Here is a 20,753-nt window from a genome sequence, read left to right as displayed (position 1 = left end):
AGTAATAACCAAAAAGTTATTGCTACTACACTAATATAAGGTCCAATTTTAATATGTTTATGTCTTTATGCCTATATCTTTTTTTCTTTGTTCATCTCATTCTTCCTACTTAATGTTTTGTTTTTGAGTCACTGCTTGAAAGCATATTATTTTTAATTTACTTGAAGTCTTAAAATTAGGAGGAAATAATAAACAAATTTTCAGGTTTTCTCAGAACCTGACCAGCTCACTTTATTATTCTCTCTTATACTAAATATCTGTTTCTCTCAAGATTAGGAATGATTTTTTTTTTTTTTTTGGTCTTAAGACATTGCTTGCTTGCTTTCATATAAGTTAACTACTTTGTGTAAATGTCCTGCTTGAATCATTTATAATTTCTTTTAGATTGGTCCCTCAAAGTCAGGCACATGTGCATTTTATTTTACTAAACTTTGAAAAACCTTGATCAATTTTCGAATATGTCTGAGGGATGGTAATTTTCTTCCTCTTGGCCAGGGCTTAGTTTTGGAGTCTTTTTGTATATGAGAGAGAAGGAAGGGAGAGCTCTAGAAGAGAAGCAAAGCAAAAACAAATTCTTCAGGTTACCCATAGTTCTGCTTTCTATTCCAGCATTAAACAATTAGCCTGTGGCATAGACTTAATTATTTTAGGGCTTTTGCTGTATCTCAAATAATAGGTTTTTTCCTGGAAAATGAAGGTTAAAGACTTTAAAGGCTACTTTTAATTGATTCGTTATTGTAAATAAGTATAACCCACCAAGTCTACTTATGCTGTTCCATTTATACTATTGCATCAAGTAATTAACAGTTTGTATTACTATACCAATTATTTCCATTTTTACATGTTTACAAAATATTTTATTTTTCCAGAGGTATATAAATATATCCACTTAAAGTAATTAAAATTTGATTGATACAACCATTTTCATTTGCTTCAAACTCTGAAAGCTTAGAGACTTAAACCTACATCCTTTTTAGCAGAATTTTGTTAGCGGAATGATTTATTAGTTCTGTGTTCCAAAATTCGCCATGTTCCCTTATATCTTTAAGAAGGCAATTTTTGAAGTAAATATAATAAATTGAGATGCCCTTCTCCTACTTTCTAGCTTGAGGAAAGTAGTTGAAACTGCACGTTTAATGTAAAGACAAAAAAATATTACACCAGCTGAGGTCTAGCTATGAATTAGATTGTGCTTTTGCTCAAATCACTTTTATTGTCAAGATGAGAAGGGGCTTTAGATTAAGACTAGAATTGTAAAGTGCATCTGTAACCTGGGCTTAAACTATACTTCTGTTTAAATCAGAGTATTTGGAGTGTGCAATAAACTGTTTAACTCCTTCTTTAAACTACTCTTCCTCTCATACAACAAAGAATTTCTGTCTTGTCATTTATGGAAAGTAAATAGGAACTGGCATTTTCCAGTGTTTATGAATAAAGTTATACATGTTAAGGGAATTGCTAATCCAAGTTTAGCTCTCTCTCTCCTCTTTAAATATTAATGAGGTATAGAATTATAAGGAAGTTGGGAATCATTGTTCTGACACAGGATAGGAGTTTGCTTTGAAGAATGGATTAGAAATTTGAAAATATAAAGATATTTTTGAGCAGGATATCCTTGTTTTCTAACATTATATTTAAGAATTTATCTCTACTGGTTTAGGAATGTAGCCTCTAACATTTTAGTGATTTTGATGGGACTCTCACTAGAATATAGATGTTCAAAACATTAATTATTTACCACACAGGACAAGCTGAGAAGAATGTGAAATAATATAGCAGACAGAATGTTGTGGTGCTATGATTTAAGATTCAGTATATTTGTAATAATATTTTAAATATTAAAAGTAATTATTATTATTATTTTTAGAATCTATGCTTTGGTTATAGAATACTTTTTGGATCCATCCTTGATTTGGGCTTTGAATACAAATAGAGATTTTTTTTTTTTTGCAAATCATTTTATTTATTTTTCCCTCTCTTTAATTCCCCACCTACCACACTTCCACCCCTGACCTGTGGATGTTGCCATTTGTTCTTAAGAATTGGATCTCTGAAGGCAGGGCATCTCTTCTACACACTCGGAGTGCACCTGGGGCCTGGCACCTGGGGTGCGAACCCAGGACCTTCTGAGTGTAAAGCAGACGTGCTAACCACTACACTATGGAGCACCCCCTAAGGATCTTTTTTTTCTTGAAACCTTGTCATCATCATCTCTCTCTCTAATTACTTTTACTAGTTAATATTTTTTTCTTTAGTTGAGTCTCACTGTTCATCCCTTCTTTATATCTCCTATCAGTACTCTTGTGTACTTTCTCATCACCATATTTAGAGTACAGCAATTTTCTTTTAGCTGGTTCCCTACTTCTGGTTAGTCTTTCTAAAATACTGCTTTCCATTCATTACTAACATAAAATCAATGCCAACTTCCTATTGACTAGCAGATGAGTTCCAGACTTACCTTGCTATTTGAACTTCCTTATGCCTCACCCCCTACCTGGTTTAATAAATTTTTATCTTCTACTATGCTTCAATGCAGTTTCTCAGTGGTTAGCTCTTCAGTAAACCTTATTTATTTCAACCTTTATTTTTTCTCTGATGCTTTTCCCTGTTACTTGTCATGCCTTTTTTCATCTTCTTTACCTTTACTAATTTTTCTGTATTTAAAGACCTAGGCGATTAGTTATTGTTAAACTTATATTTAAAGTTCTTGCTAGTGAGTATTGGTCTCCTTTTTGATTAGATTAGTTTTCCCAACAAGATTGTGCAGTCATTGAGACCAAGGTCCTATTATTTTGATTTTTGTTTTTAATTCTCACAAGACTCATCATATTGTTAGATATATAAGAAAGCTTTCTTTAAGGGAGAACTTATATTTAACAAGGCATATTATGGTTTGCATATGTGTTGAGAGGTTGACAATTTATGCACTGGTTTATATACCAGAGAATTCCTTATCTCTGCATTATATAGGGGTAGCAGATATGGGGGAAAAACATGTTAAATAGGTCCATCTTGACCACATATCCTCTTATTTAAAAAAAAAAAAGTTCTAGGCATGCTATTTAGAATATCAATGTTTCCATGATAGGTGGTTTATGAAGTGCTGCTCTGTAGCCTGTATATTTAAATTAAAAAAGTGTTTTAAAACTGTTCCTACTTCTAGCTAGGGATGCTTTGCTTTTGAAAATTGAAGATAGCCTGAATTTAAGTAGTGATATCACAAATCAGTGAATCCAAAGTATATTTTTATTACTGAAGTCCTTTGCAGTTAGATTTAGTATCTTAAATAGAGTATAGATTTATCCTTTTTACTCAAATCTTTATGGGATAAGATAGGCTGTAAGTGAGTAAATTGATCAATCTCAGTCCACTTATAATAGTTTAAAATAGCAAACTCATTTCTGCTACATCATACCAACATGCAGAATCTTCAATACATATAGACAGTCAAATGTGTCTCACCAAGTCAAATATTATGTCTGTATTCTGAATGGCTTTCTAGTAAAGGAAGTACACAAATTTTAAAAGTCACAGCTTTAGCATAAGCATTGACATTTTGCATTTATTCACTTAGTGAATGGGTTTTATAATAGAAATGATTTATATAATAACTAAAAAGACTTTTTTTGGTTCATTTTATCTGCTATTATCTCAAAGTGTACTGGAACCACTCAGGGGAGTTCTGGGCTAGAAATTCTGTTAATGAGTGTAATAAAGGGATAAGAGAAGAAAATCTAAGATATCAACACTTATGGGGTAGTTAGAGCAAGACAAGGAATGGCTTGAGAAGAAATGGCCAGAGAAAATAAAAGAAAATCAGGAGAATGTGGTTAGAAAGAAGCAATGAAAGAGACTATGTCAGTGCTCTCAAGTTAGATCCTACTGAGAGGTCATTCAAGATTCCTGAAGAATGGCCATTTGATTCAGCTTCATGAAGGCAAATCATTGTTGTCCTTTTTGAGGTCAATTTTCGATAGCATGGTGGAGGCATATTCCAAACTGCAGTGGGTAGGTTTTAAATGGGAAGTAAAGAAGTGGAGGGAACAAGTACAGACAGCTCTTTCAAGAAATTTGACTCTGAACTGGAGGAAAGAAAGCCATAACTGGAATGGGAATTAATGTCTAAGGGTGACTGACATGATTCATTTAATGTGGAATCTTAAACCCGCTTACTTAAATGTTGATGTGAAAGTATTAGTGGAAATGGAGATTATACAAATGATATGAGGAGAAAGAGAGAAAGAGAGGCATAATAGATTGAGGTCTCGGGAAATACAAAGAAGCTCGTGGAACAAACTTCCTTGGGAGAGGCTAAGATCCAGAGCAGAGCTGGTAGAGAGTGGCCATAAATAATAGAAGGTAATGTTTTCCATTTTACTTCTGGAAAGAAGAAAAGATTGGGTAAAAACAAAATGGGGGGTTTGGTGTTCTAGAGATGACACGCATTTTTCCTGTAAAGTGAGAATGTTCATCTGCTGGGTAGCAGGAAAGAAGAGGTTCTGAAAGTGTTGAAAGTGTGAGAGAAGTTAAGAAGTTTTGAAAGAGGTGCTTTGTTGTCAAAGGAAACATTGCAGGATTGCTTGGTTAAAATTTTTTATGATGGAATTCGGTCTGAGGTTAACTTATGGTTAATTATCTCCCATAACAAACAATTTAATAATGAGGGTTTACTATAATTAGTATTATTTTCAGTCATTCATTTTATATAATACATATATATGTATTATATGTATATAAAATGAGAGGAGGGAGAGAGAGAAAAATATAGATATAAAGTAAATTTCATGGTAGTAGTGATTTTCTCCTTGTGTCTCCTTTGGTTTAGCAAAACCAAAATTTTAACTAAAATTTGCACCAGTTTTTTTGTAAGTTAAACTTGTTTATTGTGTTTTAAAGAGAATGACTTAAAAAAAAATGGCTTTTTTATATAAACAATACATGTTCATTGTAAAAAGTTTAAGCAAGATAAAACTGATAAAATGATTTAAAAATCGCTCGAGAGCTCACTGCCCAGGAATTATTTTCATTAGCATTTGATCAGTGTTAAGAATGAGAAACAATTTTATATAAATCTGATCATCAGTATCTGCCATTTTAAATAGAATACTAAGTTTTATTTTGAGTTTGAAAAAAGAAAAAGAACTAGAATAATACAGAAGAAATTACTGAACTGTAAGTAGTATTTTTTTTTTTTGACAAAAGTTATGTTTTTAATTGATTCTGCTAGAGTTAAGAAAAAGGTTGGAGGAATTACTTTTTAATTACATGTTTCATCTTTTTTGGCACCTGTCGATTCCTTACTGTGAAAGATAAGGAAACGAGCACACAAATATTTTTACCTCCCCCTTCATATCTTTGAGTTTTTAATGTTACTACTCATAGTTTATAATATAGTACTTATGTTCTATTTGATTAACATAATTCCTGTGATTAGTCTTACTTATATGTTAAGAGTATATTAAGTGCAGAGTCTATTTGCTTTTAATCTCTCTTTGTGACAATGAAAAACAGGTTGGCTAGATACAGCATTTTTGAGTTACAGTTTCTTTCCTTAGAACTCTGAAGACAGTGCTCCGCTGTTTTTTGGCATAGAGCTACCTTGGAGAATTTTGAAGCTTTATATGTGACTTGATTTTACTGCTTTCAATATTGGTGACATGTATGGTGTTGATGATTCTGCATCTGATTGACTAGCTTGCACTTTGGTCAGTTTCTGTTTCAGTGTTTTTGCCAGCTTACTTGGATTGTGAAACTGCATGTGGCTCTGATTTCTAAATGTACCATCTTCTTGACTGACAGGATCTCTTTCAAAGACTGAGTAATCTTATGGTGTTATACCTTATATAAATTAGTCCTCTTAGAGTTTATGTAGAGAAGAATCCTCAAAACCTGAATGAACCTAGAAATGCTAAAATTTGGCTCTTTTATACTCTTAAGTTACATGAAATAAGAGAATAGGTTTATGTTTATATCCTTGAGTCATTGTATTTTCAGCTCTGATATATGGAAGAAATAGACAGTAACGAAAAGAGATATAGCTATTAAAGTATTTCTCGAAGAGCTACTTTTACCAAAATCAACGATCAGCTTTCTGTACTTCTTTCTTTACCTCTAAATGGCATCTGACAAGTTGAATACTCTTTTCTTCTTGAAACATTTCTTTCCCTCATTCTCATAAGAGCATACTCCTACTTTTTTTACTTTTTCTTTTTCTACGTTTCTTTTTCTTATTCCTTCTTAGTTTCTTTCGCCAAGTCTCCCTCCCTATCAAACATCTGAGTGTTAGAGTGCTCTCCCTACATGATGTCATCCAGACCCATAACTTTAAACACATCTGATAACTCCTAATTTTCTATCTCCAGGCATGACCTTCTTTCTTATATCTAGTCCATCTCTAAAATATATTCCCAGTACAGATACTTCTCATCTTCTCTACAACTACAGTTTTATATCAAGTTACCACTCATCTGATCATCTCTCATCTGTACCACTACAGTCACCTCCTAACTTAGTCTTTGTGTCATCATTCTGTCCCTTCCTTAAAGGCTCTTCTTTTTAAAGTAGCCAAAGTGGCCTCTTTAAATCATAAATCTGAACTTATTACTCTGCCACCTCCTTGTTTAAAACTCTCCAATCAATGGCTTCCTTTTACAGCTAGAATAAAAGCCAGACTCCCATAGCTTACAGACGTACATGAACTGCCTTACTTCCCCAACTTAAACTCTATTTACCATCCTCTGCTGTGGTTCACCATACTGATCATATTTCTATTTCTGAAACACTTCAAGATTATTCCCATTTTAGGATTTTTATACTTAAGTCTTAGAACACTCTTCCCTCAGATCTTCACATTACTGCCTTATTCTGACCATTGTGGTCTCACTCCAACATCTCCTCAGAGAGGCCTCCCTAACTATCCTAGCTAAAGTATTATACAGCAGTGCACTCTCCTCTCCACACCCCAGCACGCATAAGCTTTACCCGATTTTATATAGAGCAGTACCAAAAAAGTTTTTAAAAATTGAATAACATTGCATCATCAAAATGACCATAGTTAATATTTTCAGACATTTCTTGGTTTTATTTAAAAAATATTGTCTCACATTTTTGACTAAATTTATTTAAACTGTCTCATGTAAGTGGAAAATTAGTATGACTTGCTGAAATTGAAGATAATAAAAGTAAATACAATGAAATACAATGAGAACTACATATTTATTAAAGTTTTTGGCCTTTAGAAGCTCTGAGGCTGAGGCCTACTCCGTTGATATAAAAATTTATAAATGTTAGACATTAAGATGAACAGCAGCAAACTGAGACTTTCTTTGACATGATCAGGAAGGCTAAAAGAGAATTGAAATGGAAATAACTTCCTCACCAAACAATTCAGTATAAGATAGTGTAGTCTTCAAGATGACTTAAAGTCATCTTTACCAGTCCAGTGTTTTCGCCAAAGAGGAATTGTGATAATTATTTTAGTTAATGTGAAGTTGAAATAAATAACTTTGTGTACTAGGGTAAAAATGTTCTGGTGAACTAATAAGAATTGGTAGGTGGGGGGGAGGGAGGCTATAAACTCATGAAGTTTAACCTCTTCTGAAGAATTGAATAACGTGAAATGATATTACTCAAAATTAATGTTTGCGTATATTGCCATGAAATTTAAACCACTAATTCCTACATCTTAAAGCAATAGTGTATACCTCAGTCACTGAAAGAGTTCTGTGGTTCTCTGCTTGACCCTTTACATATATTATCTGATTTGATCATACCCATTCTCTCTGAGAAGTAGAAACATTTTCATTTTTAAGATGTGAAAATGAGATCCTTAGAGGTTCAGTGATTTGTCTAAGATTTTATGACCAGTAAACCTGTCTGATTTCAAAGCTCTTATTCATAACCACTAAACCTTGTACTAAAAAAGATAAGATGTAAAAGAATGCTATAATGTAAGTGTATGGTAAAGTCTGTTTACTCAGGAACATGTTTTTGGAAAGTAATGTCTAATTTTTTGGTTCTGAGAAGTGAGAAGTTGCCCAAATGGCCATCATTTTTTCCATAAGTTTAATTTTCACACCTGTTTCAGGTCTCATTTCATAAGAAAGCTATTCCATTTTAAAGGATAACTTTACTATTCCTTTACATATCTTAATTTTTGGCAATATTTATTATCAAAAATAAATTTATGTTCATATAGTATGTTACCACTTCACATACAAATAAATATATTAATAATAATAACTTCCAGCATAGGAACAACAGTGTAATCCAGTGTGTACAGTTTGTGGTTTGAGTTTTTATTCTTATAGTAGAGGGAATGGATTAGTGATGATTATTGGCAGACTCTAGGCATGGTGCAATCAAGGGAATAATTTGAAAGCAGTAAGATCGATAAGTGGTTGTCCCCCTTTATTCTAACTTTTCTATTTGGATTAGTTTAGATTATCAGAGAGCTTTATTTTCTTTGCTTCCAGAAGAATTATGATTATGAAGTTTCTGTTACTTACTTGGTTAAAATTGAAGGTTGTAATTAAAATTGCCACATAGATACTTCTACTTGTAGGGATGTTGTTGAGGATATCACTATAGTAGTTACTCATTGGCCCCTGCATAAAAACAACTATATAGGATATTTTTCATTCTGAGTGTCAGAAGAAGTTTAAGTTATTGCTGTAACTGAAATGACTGTTTCCTTTGTTGCTCAGACTTCCAGGAAGCTAACTTTTATTTTTATTTTCCTATTTTATTGTGCCATTTATGTAAGATGCCTCAAATCATACGAAATATACAGTGTAGTGCTTCCAAGGAGACTTCTTTCATACTTTTAAAATATTCAGAAAGTTTACCTAAATTACTGTCGTCTGTTGTGTTTATTAATAAGATATAATGTACCTCCTCGTTTCAAGTCCATATGAATTTGGCACTATATAATACATCAGTTGGATGCCAAGAGTACTTAAGTATTATTTTAAATACTTATATTTTAATTGCAATAATATAGTTATGTTTTATTATTATTACTAAAAGATTCCACATTGAGATACAAACAGCTTATTTTTAATTCTGGGAAATAATATTTAAAAACTTTGTAACCTTTAATGAGAATATCTTGGTCTTTGGTATGTAAGAATGAGCTATAGTCACTATTTTTCTCCTGTCAAACTCAACCAAACTGTCTTTCATGATTCCTATGGCATCTCTGTCTAAAATAATTGATACTTTATGTACGAAAACATCTCATTTTGGGAGTATAATCTAATTGGTAATTTTAGTGAAATTAGTTTAAATTAATTTGTTTACAAATGTGTTTGTTTTATGGATATGCCATTGCTTTCTGTTTACAATGTATCTTAGTTCTTAGTATTTGTTCATTTTGTGATACTGTTCTTTATCTGTTAATTTGAGTAAATCCTAGTTGAATTATGTTGCCACATTATGTCTTCAAAAGGGCATAAAGTCAGTACACATGCTTCAGTAATATCTGGTTGTTTTACCCTTATGTTTCCAGTTGGCAATTTGAAATTATGGCTTCAACTGCACTTTAAATATGTGATAATAGCATGTGTTTCTAATAAGGGCCAGCACCATTTTGTTCCGATAGTGTGAATAGTTGTCACTCATATATGACAAATGCACCTTCATCTGTTTCTTTGATAGCCCCCTAAAAACCATACCCTCAAATCAGGCCGATGAAATTAGCTGCTGTGTAAATTGTGTGTCTGAGTGGTTCATTATCTAATCACCGTCAGAACCACAGTGATAAAGTAGATTGAAGCAGGGAAGAGGTCTGCCAGATGATTTTACCCGCCTCTCCCAAATCCGGTTTCCCTTGGAAACCCTAATCGTGCACTTTAAAACTTCAGGCTCTCATGACTGGAATTCAGTATCTTAATGTACCAAACCTGAAAATGCCAGTAGTTCTGGAGCATAATTTTCTTTCTGTGTAGATCATAATTTTATTTATTTCAATCAGTTTGTGAAATGTTGAGGTTCTTGAATTTGTTTCGTTGCTAGTGCCCTAAATATTATTAAATAGGAAAAAATACTGTCCTACTTGCTAGAATTCAGAATAATTTGTATAAATTGTTAACCTTAAAAGGAATCATTACTTATTCTAACAATGATCTGTATTATTTATTGAATTGCTTCCTTTTAATTCATTTTAGGTGCTTTTGAAGATGACGATATCACGCATGTTGAAGGAAGTGTAGATCCTATTCGAGATATAGAAATAATACATGAAGAGCTTCAGCTTAAAGATGAGGAAATGATTGGACCCATTATAGATAAACTAGAAAAAGTGGCTGTGAGAGGAGGAGATAAAAAACTAAAACCCGAATATGTAAGTGAAAATTTATACCTTCTTTAGATACTTTAGTTCATTTTTCCTGATTATTTTTTTTAAATAAAGCACAAAATATCTAATGTTGTTATGGAATTTTAGAATCCAAGGATCATTTCTGTTAAAAATTGTTGAGAAACTTCATTTTCTTGGCAACAAAACATAGCAACAGGCTATTTAATGTGTTCTTAACTTAAGAAGCCATATTTAGTAGTAATCGTGAGTGTTTATATTATTACTATATATATCTTCAAGTTTTAGTGTTAAAGAAGTGTGGTTTTACGATGAAAAATTTACTGGATTTATAGAAATGACTGAATGTATGAGTTTTGTGGATTCGACGAAGTGACTTATACAAGGAATTGTCTTCCATAGGAGTTAACAATGAATGCACTATTAAAGTAGATAATTTTAATCTTTTATGGCGTGAAAACATGCTAATGTCTTTAATATTCATGTTTTCTGTCACATTGTAGTGAATAATTATTAGTAAATTTATAATAAATGTTTCAAAATCCATTTTGAAGCTTTTAGTTTAAATATGATCAAATTATCTTTTACATTAAAAAGTACAATACTTTAATTATATATTTTCTCATTTATTAACAATTAACATCTTCCATAAACTGCTCTTGTTCTTTATGCTTTCTCATCAAAGGAAGGCTCTTCTTTCTTTTTAAAAACATTTCTTGTATTTTTAATACATGTACTTATTTTTTATTTTCTCATTTTCGGAAACCGAGTCTTATTTTTTCCCTTTATTTATTTGTAATAAGTTTGGAAAACTCAGAGTTGATTAGGAAGCTCATACCATTAAGGGAGAAATCAACTATAGAATTAACCTCTAAACTTAAGCACACTGTTAGTAAATTATGGTCTTAAGTGCCTGGCCTTGGAACACAGAGACTTGTGTTGTGCTACTGATTTCCTTGATAGTCTGGAGCAGGCCCAGCTCATTTTACTCCTCTTAACGTCATGGTTATTTCATTTATTTTCCTATTTAAACTGTAATTTTAGCTTTGAACTGGAGAAAGATTTTGAAGCTTCTGACTAAACTTGGAAAAGACATGTGGTTGAATATGTGAAGCTGGAAGAGATGCACACATGAGAAGTCATAGGCTTCAGGATAAGTTCCATCTTCACTAACCTGAAAAATTGTATAGGCAAGGTAATATATAAAAGATTAAGAAGAAACTCCTTATGAGTTTTCTTGAGACTGTGCCATTTTGAGTAGCAAAGCCATTTTGAGTCGTATGAGACTGCCTTTTAATCTAAACTTATGTTCAGGGTTTAAGTTGGGTTTCCTCAGAAGCAAGGATTGGAATGCAGGTAGATTCCTTGGGATCTGTCTCAGGAAGCACACATCAGGGAGTGGGGAGTTAAGACCAGGAAGGGAAGAAAACCAATACCTAAACGAGCAGGTGGAAACTCTGAACAACTAGGGCTCATTTTTAGGACCTCTGGAAGACAGGGCGGAAAGTGTCCTGTAGTTTTTCTGCTGGAAGGGCGAGGAAACCGAGGTAATTATCAACTAATTTTTATCAGTCGTTGATTATCAACTGCTCCTAGGAATGTTAACTCCCTGACACCTGAGGTCTGTGTGGTCCAAGCACAGTGCTTAGGCAGAGTTACAGATGCTTACAAATAGGAAGCCATCAGCATCTACTGGACCTGTGAGGGCAAAGGGGATATCGGCAGGCACCAACAATCTGCTACACGTCTCTTCACCCAATACGCATTTAAATTTTTTATCTTGGTCATTCTGTTTATTTTCTGTTGTTCTTTAGAATCACAAGTTTAATTCAGTGGTGTTTTATATTTTTCCTTACTTCTGATCTTTCTTTAGTTCTCCCAATACAAAGAGGATGCCTATGTGATTATGATTGCATAATAATCATAATCTTGTAGGGGAGTTTCTTGTAGGGGAGTTCTTGTAGGGGAGTTTCTAAAAAAAATAATTTAAAAAATCCCCAAATTTCCTTATATTCTCTAACGGTTGGCCTAAAGGTATAAAATGTGATTAGCTTCTTTTTTTTTCTGTTTGTAATCTTGGCTAACAGAATCAGAGACTTTAATTGGACATATATCCTGGGCTATAAAAGAGATAGCTACTTGAAAGTTATAAGAAAAATAGGTAGATCATTTTGTTCGCTAGGTAGTTACCTGATTATTCCTTAATACTCATTCAAATGTGTCTTTATTTTCTGGATAATCTTTTAGAAATTCAGCATTCAAGCCTCTATGAAGTTTATATTTTCTAGATTTGGATGTCATTTGTATATTAATGTGAATAAGCTGGAAAAACTTGGATTAAATAGTCTAACATAAAACATGAACCAACTTTTTAATGCTAAATCAGAATCTTTAAGTGTAAGGTTGATAAATTCTGACATAAAGATACCTTTTATAATGGGTCTTGCTGTCTGTCATAAAACTGAGGCACTATAAAGAAGACAAGAACGGGATAAACATTTCCTATTGATATTAATTAGCCAAGTGTATTCTTTCCTAGGACTGCCATAATCAGTACCACAGACTGGATGGCTTAAAACAATAGAAATGTATTCTTTCACAGTTCCACAGTCTAAAAATCTGACATTGAGGTGTTGGCAGGGCCAAGCTCCCTCTGAAGCCTCTAGGAGAGAATCCTTTCTTAGCTCTTTGGCTTCGGGTAGACCCAGGTATTTCTTAGTGTGTGGCACTATAACCCCAGTCTGCTTCCATCTTCACATGGCCATCTTCCCTCTGTGTCTCTGTCTAAATTTCCCTTTTCTAAGGACACTAGTCATAATTGGATTAAGGACCCACCTACTCCAGTATGGCCTCATCTGAACTATTTCCCAGATAAGATCACACTCTAAGTACCAGGGGTTAGGACTTGAGCATATCTTTATTGGAAAAACAATATTTGGGAAGTGAAGATAGAATAGAAGGCTTTAAGGAACAATTTATTTTATATTGCTCAATTATTTGGAAATTATCATACTTAAAATATTCATAGAATTAAGTTATTTAATGAAACAAACTAAAGAAGGCAACTGGACATAATTAATGTTTTTTTCCTGTCAATATCTCTGAGTTAAATAATTAATGTCCCCCAAAACATATAGCCATTAGCAGATTTCTTCTCATTATTTTTACAGCAGCTTTTAAAGTTGATTTTTATACAACTTTAAAAAATAATTTAAAACATTTGAATATGTAATAGATGTTTTTCACTAAAAATCAAAAGATTCAAAAGAGTATACTGTAAACACATAATTCTTCCTCCCACTCTGTCTCCTCATTTACCCTTTCTCCTTTTTAGATTCTTATGTATCCTTTCAGAACTAGTCTTATATAACTTAAAAAGGTCACTTATAAAAGAACAAGATACTAAAAGTACTTGGCGAGGCTAAACTGCATTTATTCATCTTTTTCCTCATATTCTCTCTGTCCTTATAGTCTCCAGCTTAGTTAATGGAACCAAATTGTTTGAACTGAAAACAAGTATCTTTGATTCCTCTCTACCATTTACATCCAATACTACTGATTTTATCTTCTAATTTTTTCCTATATCTTTTCTTTTCTCATTTTTATAACTTGCTTAGTTTGGGCCTCATTTATACTTAATTTATTTTTGCAGTTTAACTGATTGTTTTACTTCCATTATTGCTCTTGTTTTCCACAAATATAAAATGCAGATCTCATTATATTATTCCTTTAATTAACATACCTCACCATCTTCCTATTAGATACTGCCAATGTAAAGTCCCTGGCTTACAGATTTCTCTGTGATTTGGCCTTGCCTTACATTTTCTCAATTCTCCTGACAGTGAACTAAACGTTTTGGTTTCACGTGGGTTGATTTGCTAGAACTTTCCCCTTTGCTGCTCCTCCATTCCCATTTCTTAGTCATCTTTTAAGACAGAGCCTAAAGCTTAATATTTCCTTCTAGACTATTTTCAATGGAGAGCTCTTCAAAAATGTTATGACCACAATGTACTTGTATAACAATGTTCCTACTTTAAAAGAAGTTTCCTACTTTAAAAAAAAATGTTTTTGTTGTGGCAGAATATGCATAACATAAAATTGACCCTTTAAACCACTTTTAAGTGTACAACTTAGTGGCATTAAGTATATTCACAATATTGTACAACCACCACCACTTACCATTTCTAAACTGAAACTCTGTATCCTTTAAATAACAACTCCCTATTTCCTTCTCCTCCCAGTCCATGGTAATCTCTAGTCTCCTTTTTTTTTTTTTTGGTCTGAATTTGCTTGTTCTAGGTACCTCATAAAAGTGGAATCATACTTTTTTTTTTTTTTTTTTTGTATCTAGCTTATTTCATTTAGCATAACATTCTCAAGATTCATCCATGTTGTAGTATGTAACAGAATTTCATTCCTTTTTAAGGCTGAATATTATATACCACATTTTATGGACATTTAAATTGTTTCTACATTTTGGCTATTGTGCATGCTACTGTTACGAACATTGTTATACAAGTACATTGTGGTCATAACATTTTTGAAGAGCTCTCCATTGAAAATAGTCTAGAAGGAAATATTAAGTGATAATACTGGTTTAGGGAGGTAGAGTTTTGAATGCTTCCCTCTTAAATGTTTTTCTACTTTGGTTTTATTGCTTTTATAAAATAAGCTTATGGAAATGAACCCCAAAGTTAAAAATATTTATTAAATATAGCAGACCATTAAAAAATGTATGAACCAGGAATGTGATTGGAAATTATTGGAGTTCATTATTGAGTCTGCATAATATACAATATCCCAAAGCTAGGAAAGGGATTATAAAATTTCAAAGTTAAGAACGACAAGTTGCTTAATTTGATGTGGCAATACCAGTGCAGGAATCAAACTATGGTATGTAGGACTACTTCATGGGTCCTGGAGAAATGATTATCATAGTAATTATTCTCGGCATAAATGAGGAGTTTTTGACAGTGATGCTCTTAGGCCAGTGGGAAAAATTGAGGTAGAGTTGTCTCTTGTTTTGTGAATTGGGGTGAGAAGAGTGAGAGTGTAAGCATAATTGACCAGCATTAATCTAATGATCATCTTAACACTGCATAAAATATTTTACTTTCTCAGTTTATAATCGTTATTTTAAGCAAATTATTGTTTTTCTTTTAAGATTGTAAGGGGAAATTTTTCACTTATTTGCTAATGCATTATGTGAACAAATAGGTATCTGCTAGAGGTGAAAATCTTGAATTATTCAATCTCAAGTTTTATTGTGTGTGTTTTTTTGGGGGCGGTATTTTAGTTGTAAGGAACAAACTCAACTTAGGCTATTTCAAGAAATGGATTTTTAATTTTAAAATAAAAGGTGAGAAGGGAAATGGAAATCCAAAAATACTCAAGAGCAGGAAGTGTGGTATAGCCAGTCCTTTTGGAGTTGAATTGTAAATCATCCCAGGATAGCACCCAGGAATTCAGCAGAAGTCTAGCATCTTCTTTGATGGTACTCTCCCATTCATGTAACTCATATGTTCTTCATATATGCTTCATTGGACTGTTTTTTTCCTGCTAGACTTCATCTGCTGTTTTATATATGCTGCTTTTATTCATGATTTCTGCTTCTTCATAAGTTCTGCTTACTTACAATTTGCTTATTTGTCACATCTTGTAATTCACTCTATCTTGTCTTTCAGTATATGCTTTCAGTTTAAGTCTCATTCTATTATCTTGATATTTCCTAATTTTGATCCTCAGAACAGGCATCTGATTGCCTCAGCTTATTCTCATTTTGGCAGAGTTTCTTTCCCCCTTCTTCTTTCTTTGTGAGATAACTTCATAGGTCAAGTGCCCACCAGTTCTGGCCAGGAGACTGTGTTGTGGGTAAGACTGCCTCCTCAGCAGAACCTGTGGACCGAGTTAAATTCCTTTAGGAGAGTACTGAGAGTAAAGCGCCATGTTGGATAATGTGTTTAGTATACTGTTTAAAATGGTATGAGCCTTAGCAATTATAAGTCTCAGTGCTCAATATTATTTATTTGAGGACAGCAGTTAGGAAATGCAAAACTGTTTAAGACTTTCAGGATAACGCAAAAAAGTGTATTGTCTTTGGGGCAAGGGTCACGAGGATTAGGTTCATTTGAGGCCAGACTACTTTAGACCCAATCAATTCATATCCACCCTGAGGGGAGTGAATTCATATAAGAACTGATGTTATGCTGTATATGCTACAGGCATACTTTCCTTGACATTTCCACCTGTCCAGTTTCTTCTTATGGAATATGTAGAATAGGTAAATTGATAGATATAGAACTGTGTTTAGTATACTGGTAGTTGCCAGGGGCTGGTGGGGAAGGGAGAATGTGGAGAAATTGCTTAGTGAGTATGGAGTTTTATTTTAGAGTGATGGAAAAGTTTTGGCAGTAGATAGAGTTGCTGGTTGCATAACATGAATAAACTAAATGCTTAGTACTAAATTACTTTAAAATGGTTAATTTTATGTTTTTTGTGAATTTCACCTCAATAAAACTTTAAAAATTCAATGAGACAAAGAATGTCAGATTGGATTTTAAAATCTCACCTCTATGCTGCTTACATGACACACATCTTAAACATTAAGAGAAAAATTGCAAGTAAAGGATGGAGAAATATATACTGTATAAGCCATACCTCCCCCACCCCCCCAAAAAGCTGGTATATTATACTAATATTAAAGTAGACTTTAAAGAAGTTAAATAGATCATTTGCTAATGCTAAATATTTAATATAATATACCAGGAAGATAAAATAATTCTAAGTATGAATATGCCTAGTGATATGCCTAAAAATGTGATAAAATTAAGTAATAATATAACCTCAAAATATGTAAAGCAAAAACTGTTAGAACTAAAAGTTTAAAAAAAGGCCCTAATCTACAGTCATGATAGAAAATCTTAATATTCCTTTGAGTAGTTGATAGAACAAGCAGACAAAATTTCAGTAAAGATATAGAAAATTTAAAGAACGTGATCAAGAAACTTGACCTAATTTAGATATATAGAATACTGCACCTAACAACCACAAAATATAGATTCTTGTCAAGTACAAATGGAATGTTTACCAAAATTGTTCATATCATTGGCCATACAGCAAATTAACAAATTTCAAATGATAGAAATCAAAGAGTATGATACTTGACCACTATGAAATTGAAATTAGTAATCAATAATAAAAAGATTACTAGAAAATTCCTAAATGTTTAGAATAGTATACTTCTAAAAGACTTCATGTTTTAAAGAAGAAATCATAATGGAAATAAAATATTTTTAATCCATGATAATGAAAATATAAAATATCAGTCAATATTTGTTGTATTCCTGTCTGATGTATACAGTCAAGTTCTATAAATTTACAGTTTTACTCACAGTTTTACGTGATCTCAAAGTATCCATGGAAGGAGTTAGAAAAAAGTACCCAGGGAAAGTAGATGGAAACAATAAAGATGAAAGCAGACATTAATAAAACAGAAAAGAAAGAAATGTGACAAAGAGACCCAAAAAGGCCAAAATTCGGGTCTTTAAAAACAGTAATAAAATGGGTAAATTCTTAGCAAGGCTGGTGAAGGAGAAAAAAAGCATATAACCATTATCTGGAATAAAAAAGGAGTAATATTACTACAGATCCAACAACTTATTACAGTGATTTGAGAAATATGTGAAATAAATTTCTTAAAAGACTACTTAACAAAACTAATATAAAAAGAAACAAAAATCTGAATAGTCCTTTATCTATTGAAGAAATTGAACTTGCAATTTAAAATCATTAAAAAAATCTCTCCTGGCCCAGATTACTTCACTATACATTTAAAGTCTCACATGCATTCTTCTAGAGAACAGAAAAGGAAAGCTTCCCTACTGGTTTATGAGGTTAGAGTAGTCCTGATACCAACACCTTACAATATAAGAAAGGAAAATTAAAGATAAATCTCTTTCATGAACATAAATGCATAATCTTAAATAAAATATTGGCAAACTGAATCCAGTAATAAATATTAATGATAATTTAATAAGACTAAAATTCCAAGAATGCAAAGTAGGTTTGCCATTCAAAAATTAATAAAACAGAATAAAGGAGAAAAGTCTTGTGATCTTTATACATTGGAAAAAGGATTTGATAATATTTATCACTCACAATTTTAAAAACCTCTAACAATAGAGGATAATCTTCCTAATCTGCAAAAAGGGTATCTATATAAAAGCCTGTGTAAACAATTGTACTTAATGGTAAAATACTGAAAGCTTTTTCTCTCATATCAGGAACAAAGCAAGTCATGCTCACTCACTGCTTTTATTCAGTCTTGTACTAGGGTTCTTATATTAGATAAGATAAATGGAAAGTGCCTTATTCACAGACAGCATGTTTGTATATTTAGAAAACATGACAGAACCGGGGATATAAACCACTACAACTAGTAGATGAAATTCTGGGTGGTTGGATACCAGGTCAATATAAAAAATTATTTCTATTTCATAATCCAGAACTTAAAGAAAAAATTTTAAAAAGATGCAAGTTGTAGAGGCATTCGAAAAATTCAACTACTTATGAATAAATCTAGGGAAAGTTCTCTAAAATTTCTACCCAGAAAACTATAAAACATTATTGAGAGAAATGAATGAATGAATAAACCATGTTTTTGATTAGAAGACTCAATATTTTAAAGATGTCATATCTCCAAAATTGATCCATAGATGCAAGCAGATCTCAGTTGAAGTCCCAGCATGTTTGTTTTTTTTTAATAGAAATTGACAAACTGATTCTAAATTTTACATGGAAATGCAAAGGTCCAAAAATAGGCAAGATAGCCTCAAAGAAAAACAGAGTTGGAGGACTTGGTATACATCAGCCTTCTATCAAGACTATTATAGATCTGCAGTAATTAAGACAGTCAAGGATAGACAATTGACCAATACAACAGAAAGGATATATACAGACACAGTTTAATTTGTGGTAGAGATGGCACTGAAAAGTAATGGAGAAAGGAATGCTTTTATCAAGAAATGGTATTGGCTCAGTTAGATATCCTTGTGGGAGAGAGAATAAATCCTCACCCACCTCACAGTATACACATTAAGTTTACATAGAGTAAAAAGAGAAACTCTTATAGAATAAAACATCTGTAATATAACATAGAATATATTCATGACCTTGGAATACATAATTATTTTTTTTACACAGGACACAAAAAAACGGTAACTATGAAGGGAAAGACTGGAAAAAATTGGACTACATTAAAATTAGGCCATCTGTTAAACAAGAAAGAGAAAACATAAGGTACAGAGTAAAAAAATATTTGCAGTATCTAAAAGAACTTGTCTACAGAATATGCGAAGAACTGCAAATAAATAAGAAAAAGACATCCCAATAGAAAAATGGGCAAAATATTTGAACAAGTATTTCATGAAAAAGAAAATGACCCATTAATCATTAGGGAATTGCAAATTCAGACTACAGTGAAATACCACACACTTACCATAAATTAAGAAAAGTGACAATACCAAGTATTGGAAAGAATGGTAAGCAAATGGAATTCTCAGACAGTGCTGATGGGCGTTGTAAGTAGTACATTTGCTTTTGAAAACTGATTAGCAATATATACTAAGTTTGAGTAAATATCTGACCTATGACCAAGCAATTTTAATCTTAGGTATATACCGAGAAATGCATGCACAAACTTATCAAAATACATGTTCAAGAATGTTTTATAGCAGCTTTATTCATAATAGCTTTAATAGCATCAAAAACTTTAAAGCAGAAACAGCCTAAGTTTCTATCAACAGTAGAATGGATAAATAAATTATGGACCATTCCTACAGTGGAATATTACATGGCAAAGAAAACACAAACTACTGTTCCGTCTAACAACATGGATGAATTTCACAATATCAGACAAGGAAGCTGAACACAATACATACTGTATGATTTTATTTTTATAAATTCCAATAATGGGCTAATTTGTAATGCAAAGAAGCCAGGATAGTTGATTATCTTTGAAAAGGAGTGGAACTTTGTGACTTCATTACTAATAATATTCTATATGTTATCAGGGTGGTAGTTACAGCCATGTCTTTATTCTGTGCTACTTCACCAAGCTGTATGTAATTTATGTATGTTACACTGAGTATATGTTATACTTCAGTATAACCTCTTCTCACATTTGACTTCCAAACTACTATTTGTCTTCTGCCATATCAGTTCAATCTCCAATTTAGGTTATTTTCCTTCTTTGGTTTTGGTTTCCTTAAAAATCTTTCTTAGTTTGTTAACTCTCTTGACATCTTACTCATTTTTTCTGACCTCACTGTGTACTCTTTATGGCCTTTGCTCCTGCTTCATAGATGCTGGGCTTTTTGAATTCTGCCACGTATGCTAGATAATTCAAGGAGCAAGGGGTGGGGAGGAGAGAAAGGGAGAG

The 20,753-nt window shown here is 32.4% G+C and overlaps 1 protein-coding gene across 3 annotated transcripts in view; it reads left to right on the top strand.

The window, feature by feature from the left end:
* The window catches only part of OLA1 (Obg like ATPase 1), a 148,985-nt gene that overhangs the window by 77,153 nt on the left and 51,079 nt on the right, over positions 1 to 20,753 (top strand). For 2 of the 3 annotated variants that reach the window (XM_006921210.2, XM_015596787.1), the window contains one exon: positions 10,167 to 10,342. In XM_006921210.2, coding sequence (XP_006921272.1) covers positions 10,167 to 10,342 — 176 coding nt within the window. Of the gene's footprint in view, positions 1 to 326; positions 333 to 6,965; positions 6,969 to 10,166; positions 10,343 to 20,753 lie in introns of those variants that run through there. The other variant, XM_025039400.1, reaches the window with a different exon arrangement.

Source organism: Pteropus alecto, unplaced genomic scaffold (genome assembly GCF_000325575.1).
Source record: "Pteropus alecto unplaced genomic scaffold, ASM32557v1 scaffold3, whole genome shotgun sequence".
Taxonomy (NCBI): Eukaryota; Metazoa; Chordata; class Mammalia; order Chiroptera; family Pteropodidae; genus Pteropus; species Pteropus alecto.
The sequence above is the reverse complement of the archived record's forward strand: the minus strand, read 5'-3'. Positions and strand labels throughout refer to the sequence as shown.